This window comes from Salmo salar, chromosome ssa20 (genome assembly GCF_905237065.1).
Source record: "Salmo salar chromosome ssa20, Ssal_v3.1, whole genome shotgun sequence".
Taxonomy (NCBI): Eukaryota; Metazoa; Chordata; class Actinopteri; order Salmoniformes; family Salmonidae; genus Salmo; species Salmo salar.
In genome coordinates, this window is record NC_059461.1 from 47,010,029 (window position 1) to 47,036,031 (window position 26,003).

Sequence of the window (26,003 nt, forward strand, 5' to 3'; positions counted from 1 at the left end):
GAATCGAGCTGAAGGGTGGGACTAATAATAACAGGTTAACAAATGTAAAATATATTGTGTCTGTAAAATGTATATTGGTTCAGAACTTTTGTGAAACTGCACAGTTAAAAATATATGGCAAATTGAAATCAAACTGAATGGACATCAGAAATAGATGAGAGAGGTTGAGGGTAGAGGAAGGACCGGACACACCTGTCAAAGGTTTGGACACACCTACTCATTCCAAGGTTTTTCTTTACTTTTTGTATTTTGTATTTTCATGGTCGAATTGCTGCAAAGTAACCACTACTAAAGGACACCAATAAGAAGAAGAGACTTGCTTGGGCCAAAAAACATGAGCAATGGACATTAGACAGATGGAAATCTGTCCTTTGGTCTGATGAGTCCACATTTTAGATTTTTGGTTCCAACCGCCGTGTCTTTGTGAGACGGAGAGTAGGTGAACGGATGATCTCCGCATGTGTGGTTCCCATCATGAAGCATGGAGGAGGAGGTGTGTGGGTGCTTTGCTGGTGACTGTCAGTGATTTATTTAGAATTGAAGGCAAACTTAACCAGCATGGCTACCACAGCATTCTGCAGCAATACGCCGTTCCCATCTGGTTTGCGCTTAGTAGGACTCTCATTTGTTTTTCAACAGGACAATGACCCAACACACCTCCAGTCTGTAAGGGCTATTTCACCAAGAGAGATGGAGTGCTGCATCAGATGACCTGGCCTCCAAAATCACCTGACCTCAACCCAATTGAGATGGTTTGGGATGAGTTGGACCGCAGAGTGAAGGAAAAGCAGTCAACTAGTGCTCAGCATATGTGGGAACTCATTCAAACTGTTGGAAAAGCATTTCAGGTGAAGCTGGTTGAGAGAATGCCAAGAGTGTGCAAAGCTGTCATCAAGGCAAAGGGTGGCTACTTTGAAGAATCTAAAATGTTTTTAAATTTTTTTAACACTTTTTTGGTTACTACATGATTCCATATGTGTCTTCACTATTATTCTACAGTTTACAAAAATAAAAAATTTAAGAAAAACCATTGAATGAGTACAGTAGGTATGTCCAAACTTTTGATTGGTACTGTATATTTACAAAATATATGGGGGATTGGAAATTATGCAGACATTTACATTGATGGAGGCTTCAATCGATCTGCAATATTAAAGCTGATCTACCCCCTAAAAAAATAAAAATAACCTTGTGTCATCATTCAACATTAGAATTTTGACGTAAAGTGTACATTGAATGTGAGAAGATGAATCGTTTTGGAGTTGATCATCTTGGAGGTCTCGTCCGATGGACTATAAGAGGTTCTGTGTTCAGTGGTGAGCTACGTTTTCCCAGCCAGTCAGTCAGTAGGCAATTTACCCCAATCAGTATCTGTGCGAGACAGGGTCAATGGCTCCTGTATTTACAGCTCTTCACATACCCTCTCCAAGCTGTGTCCTCCTTGATATGAGATGACTCCCCAGCTGATATATTTATCTCCCAGGAATGAAACATAGACAGTATTTCAGCATGCATTATGATCGCCACATCCCAGACACCACTGCCAAATCTGCTTACAGATTTCATTGTAGCGTTGATACAACGTGCAGCAAATATTTCAGACTGCTGAGAAAGTTACTGTTCAGTCTTTCGCCACAGAGAGAGATCAGCATTTCATATAACGGTCTATCACCACTTCATTAGATTTGGAGCCTTGTGCCCTATTAAATTAAACCCTCACACCAATTTTCAATTAATTCATGCATGGAGGCGTGCGTGTGGATCAGAGGATGCGGCCGCAGGGGATCCACAGATAAATGGCACCGGAGGGGATGGCTGCTGTTTTACGGGCTCTTAACCAACTGGGCTATTTTGTTTGTTTTTTCGCTTTGTTTGTAACTCATTTTGTGTGTAATGTTGCTGCTACCGTCTCTTATGACCGAAAAGAGCTTCTAGACATCAGGATAGCAATTACTCACCTCGAACTGGATGAAGATTTCTTTTAATGATTCCGACGCAAAGGATATACTGCTTCCTGTAGACCAGGCCCAAATCCCTGTCATTCGTTTGAAGAAAATACGTAAATACAGGAGTGGAGGTCTGGGTGCCTTCTGAGAATTTGTCAGCGAGTGAGTAAACCACCACTACCCTCGGTATTATTGGCCAACGTGCAATCATTGGAAAACAAACTGGACGATCTATGATTAAGACTATCCTACCAACGGGACATTAAAAACTGTAATATCTTATGTTTCACAGAGATTTGGCTGGATTCTCAGTGTTTCGTCAAGACAGAGCAGCTACGTCTGGTAAGACGAGGGGTGGGGGTGTGTGTCTATTTGTCAATAACAGCTGGTGAGTGACGTCTAATATTAAAGAAGTATCGAGGTATTGCTCACCTGAGGTAGAGTACCTTATGATAAGCTGTAGACCAAACTATCTACCAAGAGAGTTCACATCTATATTATTCGTAGCAGTCTATTTACCACCACAGACCGATGCTGGCACTAAGACCGCACTCAACGAACTGTATAAGGCCATAAGCAAACAAGAAAATGCTTATCCAGAAGTGGTGCTTCTAGTGGCTGGGGACTTTAATGCGGGCAAACTTAAATCTGTTCTACATCATTTCTACCAGCATGTCACATGTGCAACCTGAGGGGAAAAAAACTCTAGACCACCTTTACTCCACACAAAGCTCTTCCTCGCCCTCCATTTGGCAAATATGACCATAATTCTATCCTCCTGATTCCTGCGTGAATCCTACTACACCGGCTCTGACGCTCTTCGGATGTGGCAGGTCTTGATAACTATTACGGACTACAAAGGGAAACACAGCCGCTAGCTGCCCATTGATGCGAGCCTACCAGACAAGCTCAATGCTCACATTGAGGCAAGCAACACTGAAGCATGCATGAGAGCACCTGACTGTGTGATCACGCTCTCCGTAGCCGATGTGAGCAAGACCTTTAAACAGGTCACCAATCACAAAGCCATGGGGCCAGACAGATTACCAGGACGTGGACTCAGAGCATGTGCGGACCACCTGGCAAGTGTCTTCACTGACATTTTTAACCTCTCCCTGGCCGAGTCTGTAATACCTACATGTTTCTAACAGACCATCATAGTCCCTGTGGCCAAGAAAGCGAAGGTAACCTGCCTAAATGATTACCGCCCCGTAGCACTCACGTCGGTAACCATGAAGTGCTTTGAAAGGCTGATCATGGCTCACATCAACACCATCATGCCAGAAACCCTAGACGCACTCCAATTCGCATACCGCCCCAACAGATCCACAGATTACACAATCTCAATCGCACTCCACACTGCCTTTTCCCACCTGGACAAAAGGAAGAACTATGTGAGAATGCTGTTCATTGACTACAGCTCAGCTTTCAACACCATAGTGCCCACAAAGCTCATCATTAAACTAAACACATCCCTCTGCAACTGGATCCTGTACTTCCTGACGGGCCGCCCCCCAGGTGGTAAAGGTAGGCAACAACACATCCACCATGCTGATCCTCAACACTGGGGCCCCTTAGGGGTGCGTGCTTAGTCCCCTCCTGTACTCCCTATTCACCCACAACTGCGTGGCCAAGCACAACTCCAACACCATCATTACGTTTGCTGACAACACAACAGTGGTAGGCCTGATCACTGACAACGATGAGACAGCCTATAGGGAAGAGGTCAGAGACCTGGCATTTGGTGCCAGGACAACAACCTCTCTACAATGTGAGCAAGACAAATGAGCTGATGGTGGACTATAGGATCACCAGCTATCATGGTCCAAACACACCAAGACAGTTGTGAAGAGGGCACGACAACACCTTTTCCCCCTCAGGAGACTGAAAAGTTTGGGCATGTGTCACCAGATCCTCAAAGATTTCCACAGCTGTACCATCGAGAGCATTCTGACCGGTTGCATCACTGCCTGGTATGGCAACTGCTCGGCTCTACAGAGGGTAGTGCGTACAGCCCAGTACATCACTGGGGTGAAGCTTCCTGACATCCAGGACCTATATACAAAGCGGTGTCAGAGGAAGGCAAAAAAATTGTCAAAGGTTCCAGTCACCCAAGTCATAGACTTCTCTCTGCTACTGCATGGCAAGCGGTACCGGAGTACCAAGTCTAGGACCAAAAGGCTTCTTAACAGCTTTTACCCCCAAACCATAAGACTGCTGAACTAATCAAATGGCCACCCGCACTATTTACACTGACCCCCCCCCTTCTTGTTTTTACACTGCTACTACTTGCTGTTTATTATCTATGCATAGTCACTTTACAAATTACCTCGACTAACCTGTACCCCCGCACATTGACTCGATACTGGTACCCCTGTATAGAGCCTTGTTATTTTTATGTACATTTCTTGTTAAAATGTGTACTTTTTTTTAATTTTAGTTTATTTTGTAAATATTTCAATAACTCTATTTCTTGATCTGCTTTGTTGGTTTAAAGGGCTTGTAAAGTAAGCATTTCACGGTAAGGTCTACACCTGTTGTATTAGCCGCATGTGACGAATACAATTTGATTAGATTTGGCGTGTGAGGCACCAGATAACCAGTTATATCATTTGGGTAGTCAAGTTAGCACTAGCAGCTTGTTCTGATGACGGTTTCATGTTGCGTTGTGATTAATTATGCACTGCAGATCTGTTATGATGATCACACTGGGAGTTTAAACTCCTTTTCACCCCTTTCTCCTAGAGAATAATGACATTTCTCTAAGTGGAGAAAACAAAAGGGAACATTTCAACAGTACATGACATGTTATGTCACCACCCTGTTGAGAATGTGGCTACAACACTTTTAATTGCTTGTCTGAGTTTTTGTCGGAGCACTCGACACTTGGTAATCTGCCCATTGTTTCCTCCGGCGCCAATTATCACAGCTGTAGAATGGGACTCCATTGTTTGTCTTTGACGTAGTCATGTTGTATTGCACCTATATGGATATAAACACATGATTTCATCTCACCATCAGCAGAAGTTATCTCTTTGTAAAAAGAGCAGGTGTGTGTCGTTTCCACAGTGTGCACTAGAATAGAGAGGCTTGGGTGATCACGCTCTCTGTAGCCGACGTGAGTAAGACCTTTAAACAGGTCAACATTCACAAAGGCTGCGGGGCCAGACGGATTACCAGGTGTGCTCCGGGCATGTGCTGACCAACTGGCAGGTGTCTTCACTGACATTTTCAACATGTCCCTGATTGAGTCTGTAATACAAACATGTTTCAAGCAGACCACCATAGTCCCTGTACCCAGGAACACTAAGGTAACCTGCCTAAATGACTACAGACCTGTAGCACTCACGTCCGTAGCCATGAAGTGTTTTGAATGGCTGGTGAGGGCTCACATCAACACCATTATCCCAGAAACCCTAGACCCACTCTAATTTGCATACCACCCAAACAGATCCACAGATGATGCAATCTCTATTGCACTCCACACTGCCCTTTCCCACCTGGACAAAAGGAACACCTATGTGAGAATGCTATTCATTGATTACAGCTCAGCGTTAAAACACCATAGTACCCTCAAAGCTCATTACTAAGCTAAGGATCCTGGGACTCAACACCTCCCTCTGCAACTGGATCCTGGACTTCCTGACGGGCTGCCCCCAGGTGGTGAGGGTAGGTGGCAACACATCTGCCATGCTGATCCTCAACAATGGGGCCCCTTAGGGGTGTGTACTTAGTCCCCTCCTGTACTCCCGGTTCACCCACGACTGCATGGACAAACACAACTCTAACACCATAATTAAGTTTGCAGACGACACAACAATGGTATGCCTGATCACCGACAATGACGAGACAGCCTACAGGGAGGAGGTCAGAGACCTGGCCGGGTGGTTCCAGAATAACAACCTATCCCTCACCGTAACCAAGAGAGATGATTGTGGACTACAGGAAAAGGAGGACCGAGCACACCCCCATTCTCATCGATGGGGCTGTCGTGGAGCAGGTTGAGAGCTTCAAGTTCCTTAGTGTCCACAAGGAACTTAAAGCTCTCAACAAACAAACTAGAATGGTCCAAACACGCCAAGACAGTCATGAAGAGGGCACGACAAAGCCTATTCCACCTCAGGAAACTAAAAAGATTTGGCATGGGTCCTCAGATCCTCAAAAGTTTCTACAGCTGCAACATCGAGAACTGGTTGCATCACTGCCTGGTACGGCAAATGCTCGGCCTCCGACTGCAAGGCACTACAGAGGGTAGTGTGGACGGCCCAGTACATCACTGGGGCTAAGTGAGGTCCTGCCTGCCATCCAGGACCTCTACACCAGGCGGTGTCAGAAGAAGGCCCTAAAAATTGTCAGAGACCCCAGCCACCCCAGTCATAGGCTGTTCTCTCTACTACCGCATGGCAAGCGTTCCCGGAGTGCCAAGTCTCGGACAAAAAGGCTTCTCAACAGTTTTTACCCCCAAGCCATAAGATTCCTGAACAGGTAATCAAATGGCTACCCGGACTATTTGCATTGTGTGCCCCCCCCAACCCCTCTTTTACGCTGCTGCTACTTTCTGTTTATCATATATGCATAGTCACTTTAACTATTTAACTATACATTCATGTACATACTACCTCAATTGGTCCGACCAACCAGTGCACCCGCACATTGGCTAAACGGCCTATCTGCATTGTGTCCCGCCACCCACCACCCGCCAACCCCTCTTTTACGCTACTGCTACTCTCTGTTCATCATATATGCATAGTCACTTTAACCATATCTACATGTACATACTACCTCAATCAGCCCGACTAACCAGTGCCTGTATGTAGCCTCGCTACTGTTATAGCCTCACTACTGTATATAGCCTCACTACTGTTATTTTTCACTGTCTTTTTACTGTTGTTTTATTTCTTTACTTACCTATTGTTCACCTAATACCTTTTTTTGCACTGTTGGTTAGAGCCTGCAAGTGAGCATTTCACTGTAAGACACCTGTTGAATTCGGCGCACGTGACAAATAAACTGTGATTTGATTTGACTTGTGCCATTCTCATCGACTGCTCATTACTGTGGCCGATTCCATCAACTGCTCCACGGAAACTCGCCGAGGCCCCTCTCATTCGATATTCGGCTGGGCAGGCGGCTGTGCACAACCCATGACAAGCTACCCAAGTCGATTGGCTATAATTACATTTAGGCGAATTGATTCAGCTTTTTGTATGTTTTTCTAATTGTAATTTTCCTGCTGCGATCAAGGAATTAGAGGGAGCCTGGCCTTTAATGAACTCTTGAGCTAAACGCTGTCTGGCTTACTGATGCTTCCTGAAGTTTGACACACTGGTGGACCTGTGTGACAGCTGTTATTTGCATACAGTTTTTCCGGAAACTTCTCAGGATATGGCAGTGATTTGTCCCACCTTGAGAAATATGCTGGTAGGTGTGATGTTTCAAAACAAAAACGTTCTATGTTAATCAGCAGATAAAGTGAGCAGCTAGTTGCTATCTTTGCCTGTTATCGTACTCAACCACACATGCTGACGTACTACTGTAGGTGAAGGATGTGAAATTCGGTCAGATCATAATGTCAACACACCTTGTAAAGAATTGAGTCCTTGAGCTGCAGTGAACCCGTGATTGTGCCGATTGGATATACTGATGTCTGATATGGCTATTGTTTTTATTGTGTTGATGGTTTTCTTGTGCTTAGTGTATTTATGTAAATTGTCTCAAATAATTCAGCATTTGCTGCTATTGATACTTTGTAATGCCGAATTTGTGAAATAAACAATTTTCTCTTTCCCTCTATTGTTCACAATTGCGCCCATTAGAATAATTTGAGAAAAAATAGGAGTATGTATTTTCCTACTTGACCAACTCCTCATTACAGAGACTGACACAGTTTAGTCTGTGTCCTTTCCTATTCGATCCAGCTATATAACCTCCATCGATGAGTAAGCCATAGTCTATAACTAGGTCCCAGACATTTTTCCTGATCAGGTCAAATGATTCTGGAAAATACCGGGCCCTAGAAGAAGTAATAGAAATGTCAGGAACTCAAGATATAGATATAGAGAGTAAATAATGAGTTACTTTTTAATCCTATACAGTTATATGTATTTGATTGTCATGTCCTGACCAGTTAAGGGGTTATTTGTTATTGTAGTTTGGTCAGGACGTGGCAGGGGGTGTTTGTTTTATGTGTTTCGGGGTTTTTGGTTAATGTTCTATGTTAGTATATTTCTATGTTCGTTCTAGTCTTTCTATTTCTATGTTTAGTTTATTGGGTTGACCTTCAATTGGAGGCAGCTGTTCCTCGTTGCCTCTAATTGAAGGTCCTATTTAATAGGGGTGTTTTTTCATGGGTTTTTGTGGGTAGTTGTTCCATGTGTAGCTGTGTGCCTCACAGGACTGGTTCTCTCGTTGTTGTTTTTGTTTAAGTGTTTGTTTTGGTTTTCTTCATAATAAAGAAGATGAGCATACACATTCCCGCTGCGTTTTGGTCCACTCCATACGACGTACGTGACATTGATAAGAAACTCCTATAATAAGAGAGAAGATGCTGCAGGCCTGATGGCACAGATGACCATTCATCACAAGGCTATGGGAGGCAAATGCATTCTCCTGACGAGAAACACTGTCATTTCTTTCAAGGATATGTGTTTTAATGGACTTGCAGAGATTCAACTCCCTGTCACGAGTGACGAATGGTTTAAAGAGTCAAAGATGAACACATGTAGCAGTTTATGGGGATTTGCACATGATCACAGACAGATTCTGATCCTGGATCAGCTTAGCACCTGTTCCACATGCTGTCACTCATGTGTGAAAACAAACTCCATCTGTTCCAAATTCATTCTGCTGTGTGCGTGAGAGATTAACCCCAAATGGAGGGCCTGAGTACCAGGTATTGGGATGGTGCGGTAGCGTGTGAGATTTGTGCTGCACGAAAAACATGCTAGCAAGCGGATGCTATATAGAAGTTGAATATGCTTATCTTCAGTTCTGGTGAAAGCTAGTCATGCTTTTAGCAATCAGAAAAGCAACAGGGAAGTGCAATAATGTAGCGTACCTGTCACGGGTGTTGTCGGTGAATGAGGACCAATACGCAGCAGGTACGTGAATGCTCATCTTGATTTTTAATTATCTTTCAAAACGAACATACAAAATAACAAAACACGAACGATCAACAAAAACAGTCTGGTAAGGCACAAGGCGAAACACAGAACAATCACCCACAAATCACACATACAAACACACCCTAATATATGGAACTCTCAATCAAAGGCAGATAGACAACACCTGCCTTCAACTGAGAGTCCCAACCCCAATCAACCAAACATAGAAACACACAACCTAGACTAACCATAGAATACTAAACATAAACCAAAACCCGGAATTACTAAATCAAACACCCTTTACACAAAACACACCACCCCGAACCACATAAAACAAATACCCCCTGCCACGCCCTGACCAAACTACAAAACAATTAACCTTATATACTGGCCAGGACGTGACAGTACCCCCCCCTTAAAGGTGCTACCCCAGAAGCACCTTAACAAAAAATAATCCCAAGCAACACCAACAAAAAGTCCCCTTTTCTAAAGGGAGGGAAGGGAGGGTGGCTGCCGTCAACGACGGCACTGTGCTACACCCCCCTCCCCAACCCACCTATTTCTGGAGGTGGCTCTGGCTCCGGCCGTTCCAGGCTGTCGGGCCACTCTGGCATCGCCGGGGGGCAGTCGGGGCAGTCTGGCAATTCGGGAGAGTCTGGGCAGTCTGGCAATTCGGGAGAGTCTGGGCAGTCTGGCAATTCGGGAGAGTCTGGGCAGTCTGGCAATTCGGGACAGTCTGGGCAGTCTGGCAATTCGGGACAGTCTGGGCAGTCTGGCAATTCGGGACAGTCTGGGCAGTCTGGCAATTCGGGACAGTCTGGGCAGTCTGGCCACTCCGGCAGTTCAGGGCAGTCTGGCCACTCCGGCAGTTCAGGGCAGTCTGGCCACTCCGGCAGTTCAGGGCAGTCTGGCCACTCCGGCAGTTCAGGGCAGTCTGGCCACTCCGGCAGTTCAGGGCAGTCTGGCCACTCCGGCAGTTCAGGGCAGTCTGGCCACTCCGGCAGTTCAGGGCAGTCTGGCCACTCCGGCAGTTCAGGGCAGTCTGGCCACTCCGGCAGTTCAGGGCAGTCTGGCCACTCCGGCAGTTCAGGGCAGTCTGGCCACTCCGGCAGTTCAGCGCAGTCTGGCCACTCCGGCAGTTCAGCGCAGTCTGGCCACTCCGGCAGTTCAGCGCAGTCTGGCCACTCCGGCAGTTCAGCGCAGTCTGGCCACTCCGGCAGTTCAGCGCAGTCTGGCCACTCCGGCAGTTCAGCGCAGTCTGGCCACTCCGGCAGTTCAGCGCAGTCTGGCCACTCCGGCAGTTCAGCGCAGTCTGACCACTCCGGCAGTTCAGCGCAGTCCGACCACTCCGGCAGTTCAGCGCAGTCTGACCTCTCTGGCGACTGTTGACTGGCGGGCAGCTCTGACGACTGTTGACTGGCGGGCAGCTCTGACGACTGTTGACTGGCGGGCAGCTCTGACGACTGTTGACTGGCGGGCAGCTCTGACGACTGTTGACTGGCGGGCAGCTCTGACGACTGTTGACTGGCGGGCAGCTCTGACGATGACTGTTGACTGGCGGGCAGCTCGGACGATGACTGTTGACTGGCGGGCAGCTCTGACGATGACTGTTGACTGGCGGGCAGCTCTGACGATGACTGTTGACTGGCGGGCAGCTCGGACGATGACTGTTGACTGGCGGGCAGCTCGGACGATGACTGTTGACTGGCGGGCAGCTCGGACGATGACTGTTGACTGGCGGGCAGCTCTGACGATGACTGTTGACTGGCGGGCAGCTCTGGCGACTGTTGACTGGCGGGCAGCTCTGGCGACTGTTGACTGGCGGGCAGCTCTGACGACTGTTGACTGGCGGGCAGCTCTGACGACTGTTGACTGGCGGGCAGCTCTGACGACTGTTGACTGGCGGGCAGCTCTGACGACTGTTGACTGGCGGGCAGCTCTGACGATGACTGTTGACTGGCGGGCAGCTCTGACGATGACTGTTGACTGGCGGGCAGCTCGGACGATGACTGTTGACTGGCGGGCAGCTCGGACGATGACTGTTGACTGGCGGGCAGCTCGGACGATGACTGTTGACTGGCGGGCAGCTCGGACGATGACTGTTGACTGGCGGGCAGCTCTGACGATGACTGTTGACTGGCGGGCAGCTCTGGCGACTGTTGACTGGCGGGCAGCTCTGGCGACTGTTGACTGGCGGGCAGCTCTGACGACTGTTGACTGGCGGGCAGCTCTGACGACTGTTGACTGGCGGGCAGCTCTGACGACTGTTGACTGGCGGGCAGCTCTGACGACTGTTGACTGGCGGGCAGCTCTGACGATGACTGTTGACTGGCGGGCAGCTCTGACGATGACTGTTGACTGGCGGGCAGCTCTGACGATGACTGTTGACTGGCGGGCAGCTCGGACGATGACTGTTGACTGGCGGGCAGCTCGGACGATGACTGTTGACTGGCGGGCAGCTCGGACGATGACTGTTGACTGGCGGGCAGCTCGGACGATGACTGTTGACTGGCGGGCAGCTCTGACGATGACTGTTGACTGGCGGGCAGCTCTGATGATGACTGTTGACTGGCGGGCAGCTCTGACGATGACTGTTGACTGGCGGGCAGCTCTGATGAAGACTGTTGACTGGCGGGCAGCTCTGATGAAGACTGTTGACTGGCGAGGCTGGGTTGACGCACTTGTAGCCTGGTGCGTGGTGCTGGTACTGGGCTTACCAGATTATGTACACGCACCTCCAGGCTAGTGCGGGGAGCGGGAACAGGACGAGTCGGACTGGGTTGACGCACTTCCGGGTCCGCACGAGAGACAGGAGCTGGAAACCCAGGGCTATGGAGGCGCACAGCCGGTCTAGATCTTACCTCCTGCACAACCCGCCTTGGCTGGATGGAACTAGTAGCCCTGTACGAGCGGGGTGCTCGTACAGGGCAGACTGGGCTGTGCAGGGGCCTGATGGTAGCCGTGCGTAGAGCGGGAGTTGGGTAGCCTGGTCCTCGGAGGCGTACCGGCGACCAGATGCGCTGCGCAGGCATCCTCCTACCAGGCTGGATGCCCGCTCTAGCACGGCACCTGCGAGGGGCTGGAATAACGCGCACCGGACTGTGCGTGCGTATGGGTGAGATAGTGCGCTCCTCAGCGAAACATAGCGCTCTCCACCCCATACGCTCCTCCATATACCCACGAGTAGCTGGCTTCCGGCTCTTCTTACGCCTAGCCAAACTACCCGTGTGCCCCCCCCCAAAATTTTCTTGGGGGTGCCTCTCGTGCTTCTCCTTCAGCGCGTACTTGGCCTCGTACCACCGCCTCTCTGCCTTGGCTGCCTCAATTTCCCACTGCGGGCGTCGATAATCCCCAGCCTGGTGCCAAGGTCCGGCCCCGTCCAGAACTTCCTCCCAAGTCCACTTCTCCCGCCAGTCCAACTCGAACTCCGTCTGCTCCTTCCTCTGCTGCTTGGTCCTTTGGTGGTGGGTGATTCTGTCACGGGTGTTGTCGGTGAATGAGGACCAATACGCAGCAGGTACGTGAATGCTCATCTTGATTTTTAATTATCTTTCAAAACGAACATACAAAATAACAAAAACACGAACGATCAACAAAAACAGTCTGGTAAGGCACAAGGCGAAACACAGAACAATCACCCACAAATCACACATACAAACACACCCTAATATATGGAACTCTCAATCAAAGGCAGATAGACAACACCTGCCTTCAACTGAGAGTCCCAACCCCAATCAACCAAACATAGAAACACACAACCTAGACTAACCATAGAATACTAAACATAAACCAAAACCCGGAATTACTAAATCAAACACCCTTTACACAAAACACACCACCCCGAACCACATAAAACAAATACCCCCTGCCACGCCCTGACCAAACTACAAAACAATTAACCTTATATACTGGCCAGGACGTGACAGTACCAGATGAATAAAAACGGCCTATAATTTATTGAGGCTAAGGTGAAGATAGATGAGCGTAGGGACGATCGACGGCGGTTGCTTTGTGTTCTCAGTGTGTGTGTGTGTGTGTTTGCTTGCGCGCATGTGTGCGTGTCTGTGCGGGCGTGCGAATGTGGTGTGTGTCTGTGCGTGCGAGCGTGTGTGTGTCTGCGTGCGTGTGTCTGTGTGTATGTGTGCGCACGTCATAGATTCTTCTATTATTTTTCTATGGTGTGCGTGCCATAGATCCAGGCTTCTATATAATCCATGCATTTGTGTGTTATGTTCTCCAGGTGGCTGTGACAGGGGGACCCCCGGGGCAGGACCCATGAGGAGTCATAGAAGATGCTCGCAGCCTGGGCGCCTCTGTTCCTCTTAGCCATGTGGGTGAGATGTACCTCCGCTGGGCCACTCTCCTTCAGAATAGGTGAGTAGTCTGATCTCTGACCCTGCATGGCTGGAGGGCACAACTCACCTCTCCCCTACCTCTCCTCACTCCTTATTCAAAAGGCGCCATCACAAGAGCTCCTCTACGTGTAATTCCAGGCCTGGTTGAGAGCGTTGACTTGCTCTGACAACTGATTGCTTCTTCAGTGCATCTCAGCAGCACTTTGACGAGAGTTCGGTATCACTCCAATTGTAGCGTAACAAGAAGAGGTGCTATTTTCTGAATGTTATATTCTGTCTGTTTCTGCCTGTCTGTTATTTCTGATGCAGCAGAAAGGTACTTTCTTGTGTGCAACAGGGTACCTTAACCAAACGGCTAGAAAATCTCATTTTCTGCTACCATTTCCCGAGCTGCAGTGGAAAAAACTAAGTGAGTGTCAAAATGAGTCATGATATTATACTTTGCCTTATTTGAGTGTTAGTTGGGAAAACCAGTTACCTGTTTAGATACATTTTAGTGTATGGTGTTTACAGGCCCGTACTCATTTTCACACAGAGATGAGAGGAAATGGTGGGTAGAGATGGACGACAGGGGTCCTCCTATCATTACATTAATTAGCCGATCCGTAGCCGGATATCCACCAGCCGTAGGGCTGGGTCTGGGGCAGCAGTGACCAGGACATCTCTCTCTCACAGCAGCAGCAGCAGAGGCCACCTCAACATGGGCTGATTTCTCCCAGCAATCACTGTGACAGCAGATGGAGGACAGACAGACTAACAGCAGCATAACAGCAGTCTATATTGATTTCTAGTGTGCCATATCTGTAATAACAACATGTATATTGGGTAACAAGCCGTGCAGGGATCAGAGAAAGGTCTGGCACTGTGAATGTGCCTTGCCGATCAATTTTTAAAGTGCACAATATGCTCGCAGAGAAACTTCTCAGTTTGCTTTAGTCCATCTCCATGCGATCGCGACAGGGAGCATCAAACACACAGCCTCCCAGCTAGCACATTTGGTTCCTTGGAAGTTGTAGGAACGTACGTTTTGGATTTCCCATTGGTTCTGGGAACAAAGCCATAAGTTTCCTGACCGGTAAGACGGAAAGTTTTTTTAAATGTTCTGAGAACGGAAATTACAGGTTATTTGGAGGCTTTCTTAAAACTTTCACTGAATCTTTTAATACCTTTTGCTAGCTTAGTTTGGGTTAACTGTTTTGAACTCCTAGCACAGATTGGACACATGGAAATGAATTTGCTTTGGCATTAATCATGCAATTTTTTATTTGTTTTTTTATTGTGGCACGGCATTAGTAATATTCAAACCTATGATCTTCATTTTAGTCTATTCAAACAGATCCCATTTCAAAGGAAACAAGCACTCATTTAAGATGAGGTGTGGCCCACATACCTAAGCACACTTTACAAGATAGAGGAGAAAGAATGTTAATGCTGAGAAAGGAATGTTAATGTTTTTAAATAACATTCTTAGAACGTTCTTTGAATGTTACTAATGTTTTCTTGTTGTTTTTATGCAAAGTTTTCTTAATGTTATGAGAGCATGACTTTAAATAGAACCAAGAGGAAACCTGCAGAAAACATTGTGTTGAAATATTGAAATTCCCACAGAAGAATCTTGTTTTTAACGTTCTCTGAACATGACTTTAAATACAACCATAAGGAAACCTGCAGAAAACGTTATGCTCAAGTACTTAAATTTCCACAGAAGAACGTTGTTTCTTAACGTTCTGAGAACATGACTTTAAATAGAACCATGAGGAAACCTGTTGGAAACATTATGCTGAAATACAGAAATTCCCACCTATGAAACGTATGTGCTAGCTGGGTATCCTGCACCATTCCCAGAACGTTGTGGGAAGGTTGTATGCAAATTAACCATATGACAACCACATTCTCACCAAGCTCTAAGAAACATATGGTCCTTAGAACGTTTTGTGCTAGCCGGGTCCCAGAATTGTCTTGGATAATTAGTGAATGCTGTATTATACTACCTCCTCCTCCTCTGTTTTCTCCTACCCTCCCACATTCCCTCCCTCCACCACCTCACATCTCTCTACAAAGGCACCTCCATAATGTTTATTCCCATCTTGTTTTAGTTGATAGTTAATTAGGCGGTCAGGCCTGGGTTTTCCCCCCTCTCTGATGTCAGGCGGTGGGAGCTCGCCGCCGTTGAAGCCTGTCAGTGGCACGCTGCGGCGCCGGCATTAGCATCGGGGCTGTTATTTCACTCCCGGACGTCTTTGCCTGCTGCCCACTGCCACGCTCCAGGAGGTGATATTTAACAATGCTAGTCCCCTCGAGTCCTGCCTGACTACCGGAATGTCACTGTCTGGCCTTCATACGGAATGAATACATTGCAACAGGCCTAAATAGCACCGCTACGCTAGCATCACACCCCACTGCCAGACAATAGTTTAGTAGTTGAGCACAGGTGAAATGAGGAGAGAAGGATGTTGTCTTTGGTTGAGTCTTAATTCTCCAGCCTTTTCCAGAAGTGTGCACTTACACACTCCCAGTCAAGACTTTAGTAAAAAGCATGTGATTGGTGTAAGCTTTGGCTGGGGTGAGTTTCCATTCATTGTCAAATTCATGTGAGAAGGTGTGCATGTTGGGAGAAGAGTTGGAGAATCGGGACGCAGCACATGCCTCTTTTGTTTGGCAGATTGATGATAGATTTGCAGAATACAGTATGGTCAGATGATTGAGATGACATGATTGCGACAGAACCAATGAACTGTTTTGATGATGCTCTTTTTGGGGGGGATAGATGAGAGGAGTCCATCCAGAGATCCAGCTAATGATATCATGAAAGTTGGAAAGGTATAACTATCCCAAATACACTGTCATTCTGTTAGAACAGGTGTTATCCAACCTCCTTGATTTCACTAGCTGAAATTTGTATTGCCTGCATACAGTATTTGTAATTTAAATGTACAATATGCAATCTTAAATTGCTAGAACAATGTTGCTATGTGATGCCAAAACAGCGTTATAAAAAAAAGCTTACTGTTTGAATTCGCCTCATCTTTGCTGTGTTACATTCATTGACTGTGTTTCCAAGGAGTTCTTTTCAGTTCCGCAGACAAAGTTAATCATTAGTCAGATTAACCAATTATGGCACCGGAGGGGATGGCTGCCATTTTATAGGCTCCTAGCCAATTGTGCTATTCTGTTTTTTCGCGTTTGTAACTTTTTTTGAACATTATGTTTCGCCACCATCTTTTATGACCGAAAAGAGCTTCTGGAAATCAGAACATCCATTTCCTCTAAAGAATCGGAGGCAAAAGATTTTCCCCAGACCTTGCCCAAAACCTCGTCATTAGCATGAAGAGTGTCTATTTGTCAACAACAGCTGGTGCGCGATCTCTAATATTAAGGAAGTCTTGAGGTTTTGCTCACCTGAGGTAGACTTCCTCATGATAAGCTGTAGACCACACTATTTATTTCGTAGCTGACTATTTATCACCACAAAACAATGCAGGCACCAAGACCACACTCAAAAAGCCGCATAAGGCCATAAGCTTCTATGCTCACTTCGAGGCAAGCAACACTGAATTGGATGAGAGCACCAGCTGTTGCAGACAACTGTGTGATCATGTTCTCCGTAGCCGATGTGAGTAAGACGTTTAAACAGATCAATTCACAAGGCCGCAGGGCCAGTTGGATTACCAGGACGTGTACTCAGAGCATGTACTGACCAACAAGTGTCTTCACTGGCATTTTCAACCTCTCCCTGAACGAGCCTGTAATATCTACATGTTTCAAGCAGACTACCACAGTCCCTGTGCCCAAGACCACCAAGGTAACCTTCCTAAATGACTACCGCCCCGTAACACTCACGTCTGTAGCTATGAAGTGCTTTAAAAGCTGGTCAATAAATAGTTAATCAAATGGCTACCCAGATAATTTGCATTGACCCCATTTTTTACACTGCTGCTTCTCGCTGTTTATTATCTATGCACACTTTACCCCTACCTACATGTACATATTACCTAAATTACCTCACATTGAGTCAGTACCAGTAACCCCTGTATATAGCCTCGTTATTATTATTTTATTGTGTTATTTTTTGTTCTCACTTTAGATTATTTTTCATGTATTCTTTTAGCAAATATTTTCTTACTTACTTTTTAAAAAGTTCTGCATTGTTGGTTAAGGGCTTGTAAGTAAGTATTTCATGATAAGGTCTACTACAAATAAAATTGTATTCGATTTTGAAAAAGCGAGTGCAGCACCATTTCAGTGTTTCTTTTCACACGTAATATCTGACCCGTTTATCATTCTCACAGTTCAGAACAAAATGTATTTCAGTTCAGAACAAAATGTATTTGTTACCTCAGAACTCCCCTAATGTTCACAACAATGAGTAAACACTACACAAAATGTGTATTTATTAATATCATTTGTATGATTTATTTTCTATCTACTGAAGGAGGGAGGCCAAACTAGAGATATATGGATTAAGTTACCACACACATGCACGCGCACAGATGCCAGTTGAGGACTTGTGAGGTGTCTGTTTCTCAAAATAGACACTCTAATGTACTTGTCCTCTTGCTCAGTTGTGCACCGGGGCCTCCCACTCCTCTTTCTATTCTGGTTAGAGCCAGTTTGCGCTGTTTTGTGAAGGGAGTAGTACACAGCGTTGTACGAGATCTTAAATTTCTCGGTAATTTCTTGCATGGAATAGCCTTCATTTCTCAGAACAAGAATAGAGTGACGAGTTTCAGAAGAAAGGTCTTTGTTTCTAGCCATTTTGAACCTGTAATCGAACCCACAAATGCTGATGCTCTAGATACTCAACTAGTCTAAAGAAGGCCAGTTTTATTGCTTCTTTAATCAGGACAACAGTTTTCAGCTGTGCTAACATAATTGCAAAAGGGTTTTCTAATGATTAATTAGCCTTTTAAAATTATAAACTTGGATTAGCTAATACAACGTGCCATTGGAACACAGGAGTGACGGTTGCTGATAATGGGCCTCTGTAGGCCTATGTAGATATTCCATAAAAATCTGCTGTTTCCAGCTACAATAATCATTTACACTGTTAACAATGTCTATAGTGTATTTTTTATCAATTTTATGTTATTTTAATGGACAAAAAATGATTTTCTTTAAAAAACAAAGACACTTGTAAGTGACCCCAAACTTTTGAACTGTGGTGTACGCACGCACGCACGCACACACGCGTACACGTACACACACACACACCTCCCTGCAGTGTTTAATAGAGATCTCTCCCCTGGTAAATGCCCTGTATGAGTGACAGACTCAGTGCAGCATGAATGACAGATGACCCTCTCTGCTTATTCTCCCCCCAATGGAGGCATACAGTCTGCGACTCACTCATCAGCGCCTCATATCAATTTGCCCGAGGCTGCACACTGCAGCGGCGTCACACCACATGTAGCTGCTCCGTGGGGAACTAGCTCGATCTAACCGCTATACAGACGAACACCGGAGGTGGCCTACAACATACCGTACTGTCGGCTCCCTGCTTTAATATGGACAAATGTGTTGAGCGGCGGCTTGCGGTGGCGGCCAAGCAGATGCATGTGTTTTATATCACGGCGGGCAACGTTAGTCTACATGGTCTCCTTTCAAGACATGCACAGGTAGCGGTTGTGACAGAGGGGAACATGTGTGCCCGTTTGAGCGGATGGGATGTACTGTAATCAGCCTGCAGGGAGGACTGCGAGGTAGACTAACCCAGAAAAGATGAAGAGAGAAGAAACCAGGGAGGAGAGGAATACTGTAGTAGCAACTCCAGCCCTTGGCCATGAGAACGAAGACAACAGTTTATTGCTTTGATAAATCATGTTTGTGCTGATGTTGCACTGCTGGCGATGCTCCTCAGGGTTCTGATCTGGTTAAAAATGAATGATCTTGGTTATTAGGCCTGTATCACAACAGGTGGGTATCAATATATTGATTCACAGATGGAAATTATACATATGTATCGTGCTAACATCCCCGTATCGCTACATATCATTCAACAAATGAACTGAATATAGTACTTAATAAATTATACCCTCACTCATCAATAAATCATAATGCACTATGTAAAGTATTATTCATGACCAGGGTCACAGTAAATGGTGGTAGGGAGGTTTTGGTCTGGGGCCAACATTTGAGCATCACTACTCTACAGTACAGCAGCCTGGTCCCACATCTGGCAAGACGGAACAAACAGATCTGAACTAGGCTAAGCGAAACCTGTTCTTAAAAACTTTTCTTGACATCATTCCATGTGGTTCTTGTTGTCTTTATGTTCAGTGTTTACACAGTACCAGTCAAAAGTTTGGACACCTACTCATTCAAGGGTTTTTCTTTATTTTACTGTTTTCTACATTGTAGGATTTGTTTTATTTATTTAACCTTTATTTAACTAGGCAAGTCAGTTAAGAACAATTTTTTATTTACAATAATAGTGAAGACAACAAAACTATGAAATAATACATATGGGATCACGTACAGTGGCAAGAAAAAGTATGTGAACCCTTTGGAATTACCTGGATATCTTCATACATTTGTCATAAACTTTTATTGTGATCTAAGTCACAACAATGGACAAACACAGTGTGCTTAAACTGATAACACACAACTTATTGTATTTTTCTTGTCTATATTGAATACATCATTTAAACATTCACAGTATAGGTTGGAAAAGTATGTGAACCCCCTAGGCTAATGACTTCTCCAAAAGGATAACTGGAGTCAGGAGTCAGCTAACCTGGAGTCCAATCAATGAGACGAGATTGGAGATGTTGGTTAGATGCCCTGCCCTATAAAAAACAATCACAAAATTTGAGTTTGCTATTAACAAGAAGCATTGCCCGTTGTGAACCATGCCTCAAACAAAATAAATCTCAGAAGACCTAAGATTAAGAATTGTTGACTTGCATAGAGCTGGAAAGGGTTACAAAAGTATCTCTAAAAGCCTTGATGTTCATCAGTCCACAGTAAGACAAATTGACTATAAATGGAGAAAGTTCAGCACTGTTGCTACTCTCCCTAGGAGTGGCCATCCTTCAAGGATGACTGCAAGAGCACAGTGCAGAATGCTCAATGAGGTTAAGAAGAATCCTAGTGTCAGCTAAAGACTTATAGAAATCTCTGGAACATGCTAACATCTCTAGTGACAAGTCTACAATAAGTAAAACACTAAACAAGAATGGTGTTCATGGAAGAACCCATTGCTGTCCAAAAAAACATTGTGGAACGTCTGAAGTTCGCAAAAGAGCACCTGGATGTTCCACAGCGCTGCTGGCAAATATTCTGTGGACAGATGAAACTAAAGTTGAGTTGTTTGGAAGGAAAACACACTATGTGTGGAGAAAAATGCACAGCACACCGACATCAAAACCTCATCCCAACTGTAAAGTATGGTGAAGGGAGCATCATGGTTTGGGACTGCTTTGCTGTCTCAGGGCCTGGACAGCTTGCTATCGTTGAAAGAAAAATGAATTCCCAAGTTTATCAAGTCATTTTGCAGAATGTAAGGCTATCTGTACACCAATTGAAACTCAACAGAAGTTGGGTGATGCAACAGGACAACAACCCAAAACACAGAAGTAAATCAACAACAGAATGGCTTCAACAGAATAAAATGTGCCTTCTGGAGTGGCCCAGTCAGAGTCCTGACCTCAACCCGATTGAGATGCTGTGGCATGACCTCAAGAGAACGGTTAACACCCGACATCCCAAGAATATTGCTGAACTGAAACGGTTTTGTAAAGAGGAATGGTCCAAAATTCCTCCTGACCGTTGTGCAGGTCTGATCCGCAACTACAGAAAATGTTTGGTTGAGGTTATTGCTGCCAAAGGAGGATCAACCAGTTATTAAATCCAAGGGTTCACATACTTTTCCCACCCTGCACTGTGAATGTTTATACGGTGTGTTCAATAAAGACATGAAAAAGTACATTTGTTTGTGTGTTATTAGTTTAAGCAGACTGGGTTTGTCTATTGTTGTGACTTAGATGAAGATCAGATCACATTTTATGACCAATTTATGCAGAAATCCAGGCAATTCCAAAGGGTTCACATACTTTTTCTGGCCACTGTAGTTACCAAAAAAGTATTAAACAAGTGAAAATGTATTTTAGATTCTTCAATGTAGCCACCCTTTGACTTGATGACAGCTTTGCACACTCTTGGCATTCTTTCAACCAGCTTCACCTGGAATGCTTTTCCAACAGTCTTGAAGGAGTTCCCACATATGCTGACTACTTGTCGGCTGCTTTTCCTTCACTCTGCGGTCCAACTCATCCCAAACCATCTCAATTGGGTTGAGGCCGGGTGATTGTGGAGGCCAGGTCTTCTGATGCAGCACTCCATCACACTAGTTTCATCATAGCGCTTGATGGTTTTTGCGACTGCACCTGAAGAAACTTAAAAAGTTCTAGACATTTTCCAGATTGACTGACCTTCATGTCTTAAAGTAATGATGGATTGTCGTTTCTCTTTGCTTATTTGAGCTGTTCTTGCCATAATATGGATGGTATTTTACCAAATAGGGCTATCTTCTGTATACCACCACTACCTTGTCACAGCACAACTGATTTACTCAAACGCATTAAGAAGGAAATCAATTCCACAAATTAACTTTTAACAAGGCACACCTGTTAATTGAAATGGATTACAGGTGACTACCTCATGAAGCTGATTGAGAGAATGCCAAGAGTGTGCAAAGCTGTCATCAAGGAAAAGGGTGGCTACTTTGAAGAATCTGAAATATACACTGCTCAAAAAAATAAAGGGAACACTTAAACAACACAATGTAACTGCTGTGTCTGTCAGCGTAGTGTCCAGAGCATGGAGACGCTACCAGGAGACAGGCCAGTACATCAGGAGACGTGGAGGAGGCCGTAGGAGGGCAACAACCCAGCAGCAGGACTGCTACCTCCGCCTTTGTGCAAGGAGGAGCAGGAGAAGCACTGCCAGAGCCCTGCAAAATGACCTCCAGCAGGCCACAAATGTGCATGTGTCTGCTCAAACGGTCAGAAACAGACTCCATGAGGGTGGTATGAGGGCCCGACGTCCACAGGTGGGGGTTGTGCTTACAGCCCAACACCGTGCAGTACGTTTGGCATTTGCCAGAGAACACCAAGATTGGCAAATTCGCCACTGGCGCCCTGTGCTCTTCACAGATGAAAGCAGGTTCACACTGAGCACGTGACAGACGTGACAGAGTCTGGAGATGCCGTGGAGAACATTCTGCTGCCTGCAACATCCTCCAGCATGACCGGTTTGGCGGTGGGTCAGTCATGGTGTGGGGTGGCATTTCTTTGGGGGGGCGCACAGCCCTCCATGTGCTCGCCAGAGGTAGCCTGACTGCCATTAGGTACCGAGATGAGATCCTCAGACCCCTTGTGAGACCATATGCTGGTGCGGTTGGCCCTGGGTTCCTCCTAATCCAAGACAATGCTAGACCTCATGTGGCTGGAGTGTGTCAGCAGTTCCTGCAAGAGGAAGGCATTGATGCTATGGACTGGCCCGCCCGTTCCCCAGACCTGAATGCAATTGAGCACATCTGGGACATCATGTCTCGCTCCATCCACCAACGCCACGTTGCACCACAGACTGTCCAGGAGTTGGCGGATGCTTTAGTCCAGGTCTGGGAGGAGATCCCTCAGGAGACCATCTGCCACCTCATCAGGAGCATCCCCAGGCGTTGTAGGGAGGTCATACAGGCACGTGGAGGCCACACACACTACTGAGCCTCATTTTGACTTGTTTTAAGGACATTACATCAAAGTTGGATCAGCCTGTAGTGTGGTTTTCCACTTTAATTTTGAGTGTGACTCCAAATCCAGACCATGGGTTGATAAATTGGATTTCCATGGATTATTTTTGTGTGATTTTGTTGTCAGCACATTCAACTATGTAAAGAAAGAAGTATTTAATAAGATTATTTCTTTCATTCAGATCTAGGATGTGTTGTTTAAGTGTTCCCTTTATTTTTTTTAGCAGTATATTTAGATTTTTGAAACACTTTTTTGCTTACTACATGATTCCAAAGGTGTTATTTCATAGTTCTGATGTCTTCACTATTATTCTACAATGTAGAAAATAGTACAAATAACGAAAAATTCTGGAATGAGTTGGTGTCCAAACATTTGACTGGTACTGTACATCTATTGGTTCTTGTCCTATTTTCATTGGGTCCTGTCCAGTAATAACTTACATTACATGTTTAATAGGACACAGTCAATCAGTCCAACTACACAATCCCACATTAACTTCTGAATTGTTATTAGACTCATGTCCATGGCCTTGGTTACTGTATGTTTTTGGGTGCTGACCAAAAACACTGTCATTAGGTCTCTTTTTTTTCGTGCTTTAGTTATTTAATCATACAATCGATGACAATAAGCATAATAGTGGTATTCTGAGTATTTACACTTCATACTTTTAACTATAAGAAGCTGATGAATGGCTGAACTGTGACATATCCTTGAACATGAAAATAAAAGCCTCCTTGTCTGAATGTGGATGGGATAGAAAGTCATCTGGATAAAAGTAATCTGGATAAAAGAGAGGAAGACATTTCTCTGTCACGAAATATACCATTTAACAAACCAGTTAGGCTTGTCGACGTGTTATTGTCAGGGTATGCTGGATGTGTTTCACATTATATCCATGAACCATATAATCGAGCTATGCGAAAACCTGACAGAGGACCTGCTCTCGGAAAAGAGGTGAAGCTCTGGTGAAAAGTGGAACAAAGGGAAACTGCCATTCACAAATAAGCAAAGTGGACCGTTTGTCATTAACACGTTCCATTACGGATGTGTCTAAACGAACGACCCATTTCACCCCGTTCCTCTCGCACACACTTGACAGCTATTCACATTTCTCTGCCCCTCTGAATTGTATTTCTCCAAGGAGATCATCAATGCAGAGTGACCTAACTGTCTCCTACTTCTCTTGCATCTTTTTTTGTTGTTGTAGCACAGGTCCCCCGCATAAGAATGTCTTGGTTGCGTGTTGGAGACGTCTCATGTTGTTAAGGGAAGCAAGGTCGGACATACTGTAGATAGCGTCACACTACACTTCAAGTAAAAAAATGATCCGGCCGTACAATTTAGGCAAAATAAAGGGTGTTATTTCTACACATTCACTCTCCAAGATTAGTAATAAACTATATATACAAAAGTATGTGGACAAATTAGTGGATTCGGCTATTTCAGCCACACCCGTTGCCGACAGGTGTATAAAATCGAGCACACAGCCATGCAATCTCCATAGACAAACATTGGCAGTACAATTACCTTACTGAAGAGCTCAGTGACTTTCAACGTGGCACCGTCATAGGATGCCACCTTCCCAACAAGTCAGTTAGTCAAATTTCTGCCCTGCTAGAACTACCCCGGTCAACTGTAAGTGCTGTTATTGTGAAATGGAAACGTCTAGGAGTAACACAGTAAACAATACTGTGCTGCCGTATTCATTGACCTGGCCAAAGCTTTTGACTCTGTTAATCACCACATCCTCATCGGCAGACTCAGTAGCCTTGGTTTCTCAAACGATTGCGTCGCCTGGTTCACCAACTACTTCTCTGACAGAGTTCAGTGTGTCAAATCGGAGGGCCTACTGTCTGGACCTCTGGCAGTCTCTATGGGGGTACCACAGGGTTCAATTCTTGGGCCAACTCTTTTCTCTGTATACATAAATGATATCGCTCTTGCTGCTGGTGAATCTCTGATCCACCTCTACGCAGACAACACCATTCTGTACACTTCTGGCCCTTCTTTGGACACTGTGTTAACAACCCTCCAGACGAGCTTCAATGCCATTCAACTCTCCTTCCGTGGTCTCCAACTGCTCCTAAACACAAGTAAAACTAAATGGATGCTCTTCAACCGATCGCTGCCTGCACCTGCCCGCCTGTCCAGCATCACTTCTCTGGACGGTTCTAACTTAGAATTTGTGGACAACTACAAATACCTAGGTGTCTGGTTAGACTGTAAACTCTCCTTCCAGACTCACATCAATCATCTCCAATCCAAAGTGAAATCTCGAATTGGCTTCCTATTTCGCAACAAAGCATCCTTCACTCATGCTGCCAAACATACCCTCGTAAAACTGACCATCCTACCAATCCTCGACTTCGGCGATGTCATTTACAAAATAGCTTCCAATATCCTACTCAACAAGCTGGATGCAGTCTATCACAGTGCCATCCGTTTTGTCACCAAAGCCCCATATACTACCCACCACTGCGACCTGTACGCTCTCGTTGGCTGGCCTTCGCTTCATAATCGTCGCCAAACACATTGGCTCCAGGTCATCTACAAGACTCTGCTAGGTAAAGTCCCCCCTTATCTCCGCTCACTGGTCACCATAGCAGCACCCACCTGTAGCACGCGCTCCAGCAGGTATATCTCTCTGGTCACCCCTAAAGCCAACTCCTCCTTTGGTCGTCTCTCCTTCCAGTTCTCTGCTGCCAATGACTGGAACGAACTACAAAAATCTCTGAAACTGGAAACACTTATCTCCCTCACTAGCTTTAAGCACCAGCTGTCAGAGCAGCTCACAGATCACTGCACCTGTACATAGCCCATCTATAATTTAGCCCAAACTACTACCTCTTC

The 26,003-nt window shown here is 45.5% G+C and overlaps 1 protein-coding gene across 1 annotated transcript in view; it reads left to right on the top strand.

Moving 5' to 3' along the window:
* LOC123729216 (glutamate receptor ionotropic, kainate 4) overlaps window positions 1-26,003 on the top strand; it is a 494,511-nt gene that overhangs the window by 241,381 nt on the left and 227,127 nt on the right. Inside the window, exon 3 of the mRNA XM_045703471.1 lies at window positions 13,290-13,423. Within this exon, the coding sequence (XP_045559427.1) occupies window positions 13,342-13,423 (82 nt within the window). The 5' untranslated portion in view covers window positions 13,290-13,341. The remainder of the gene's footprint in view (window positions 1-13,289; window positions 13,424-26,003) is intronic.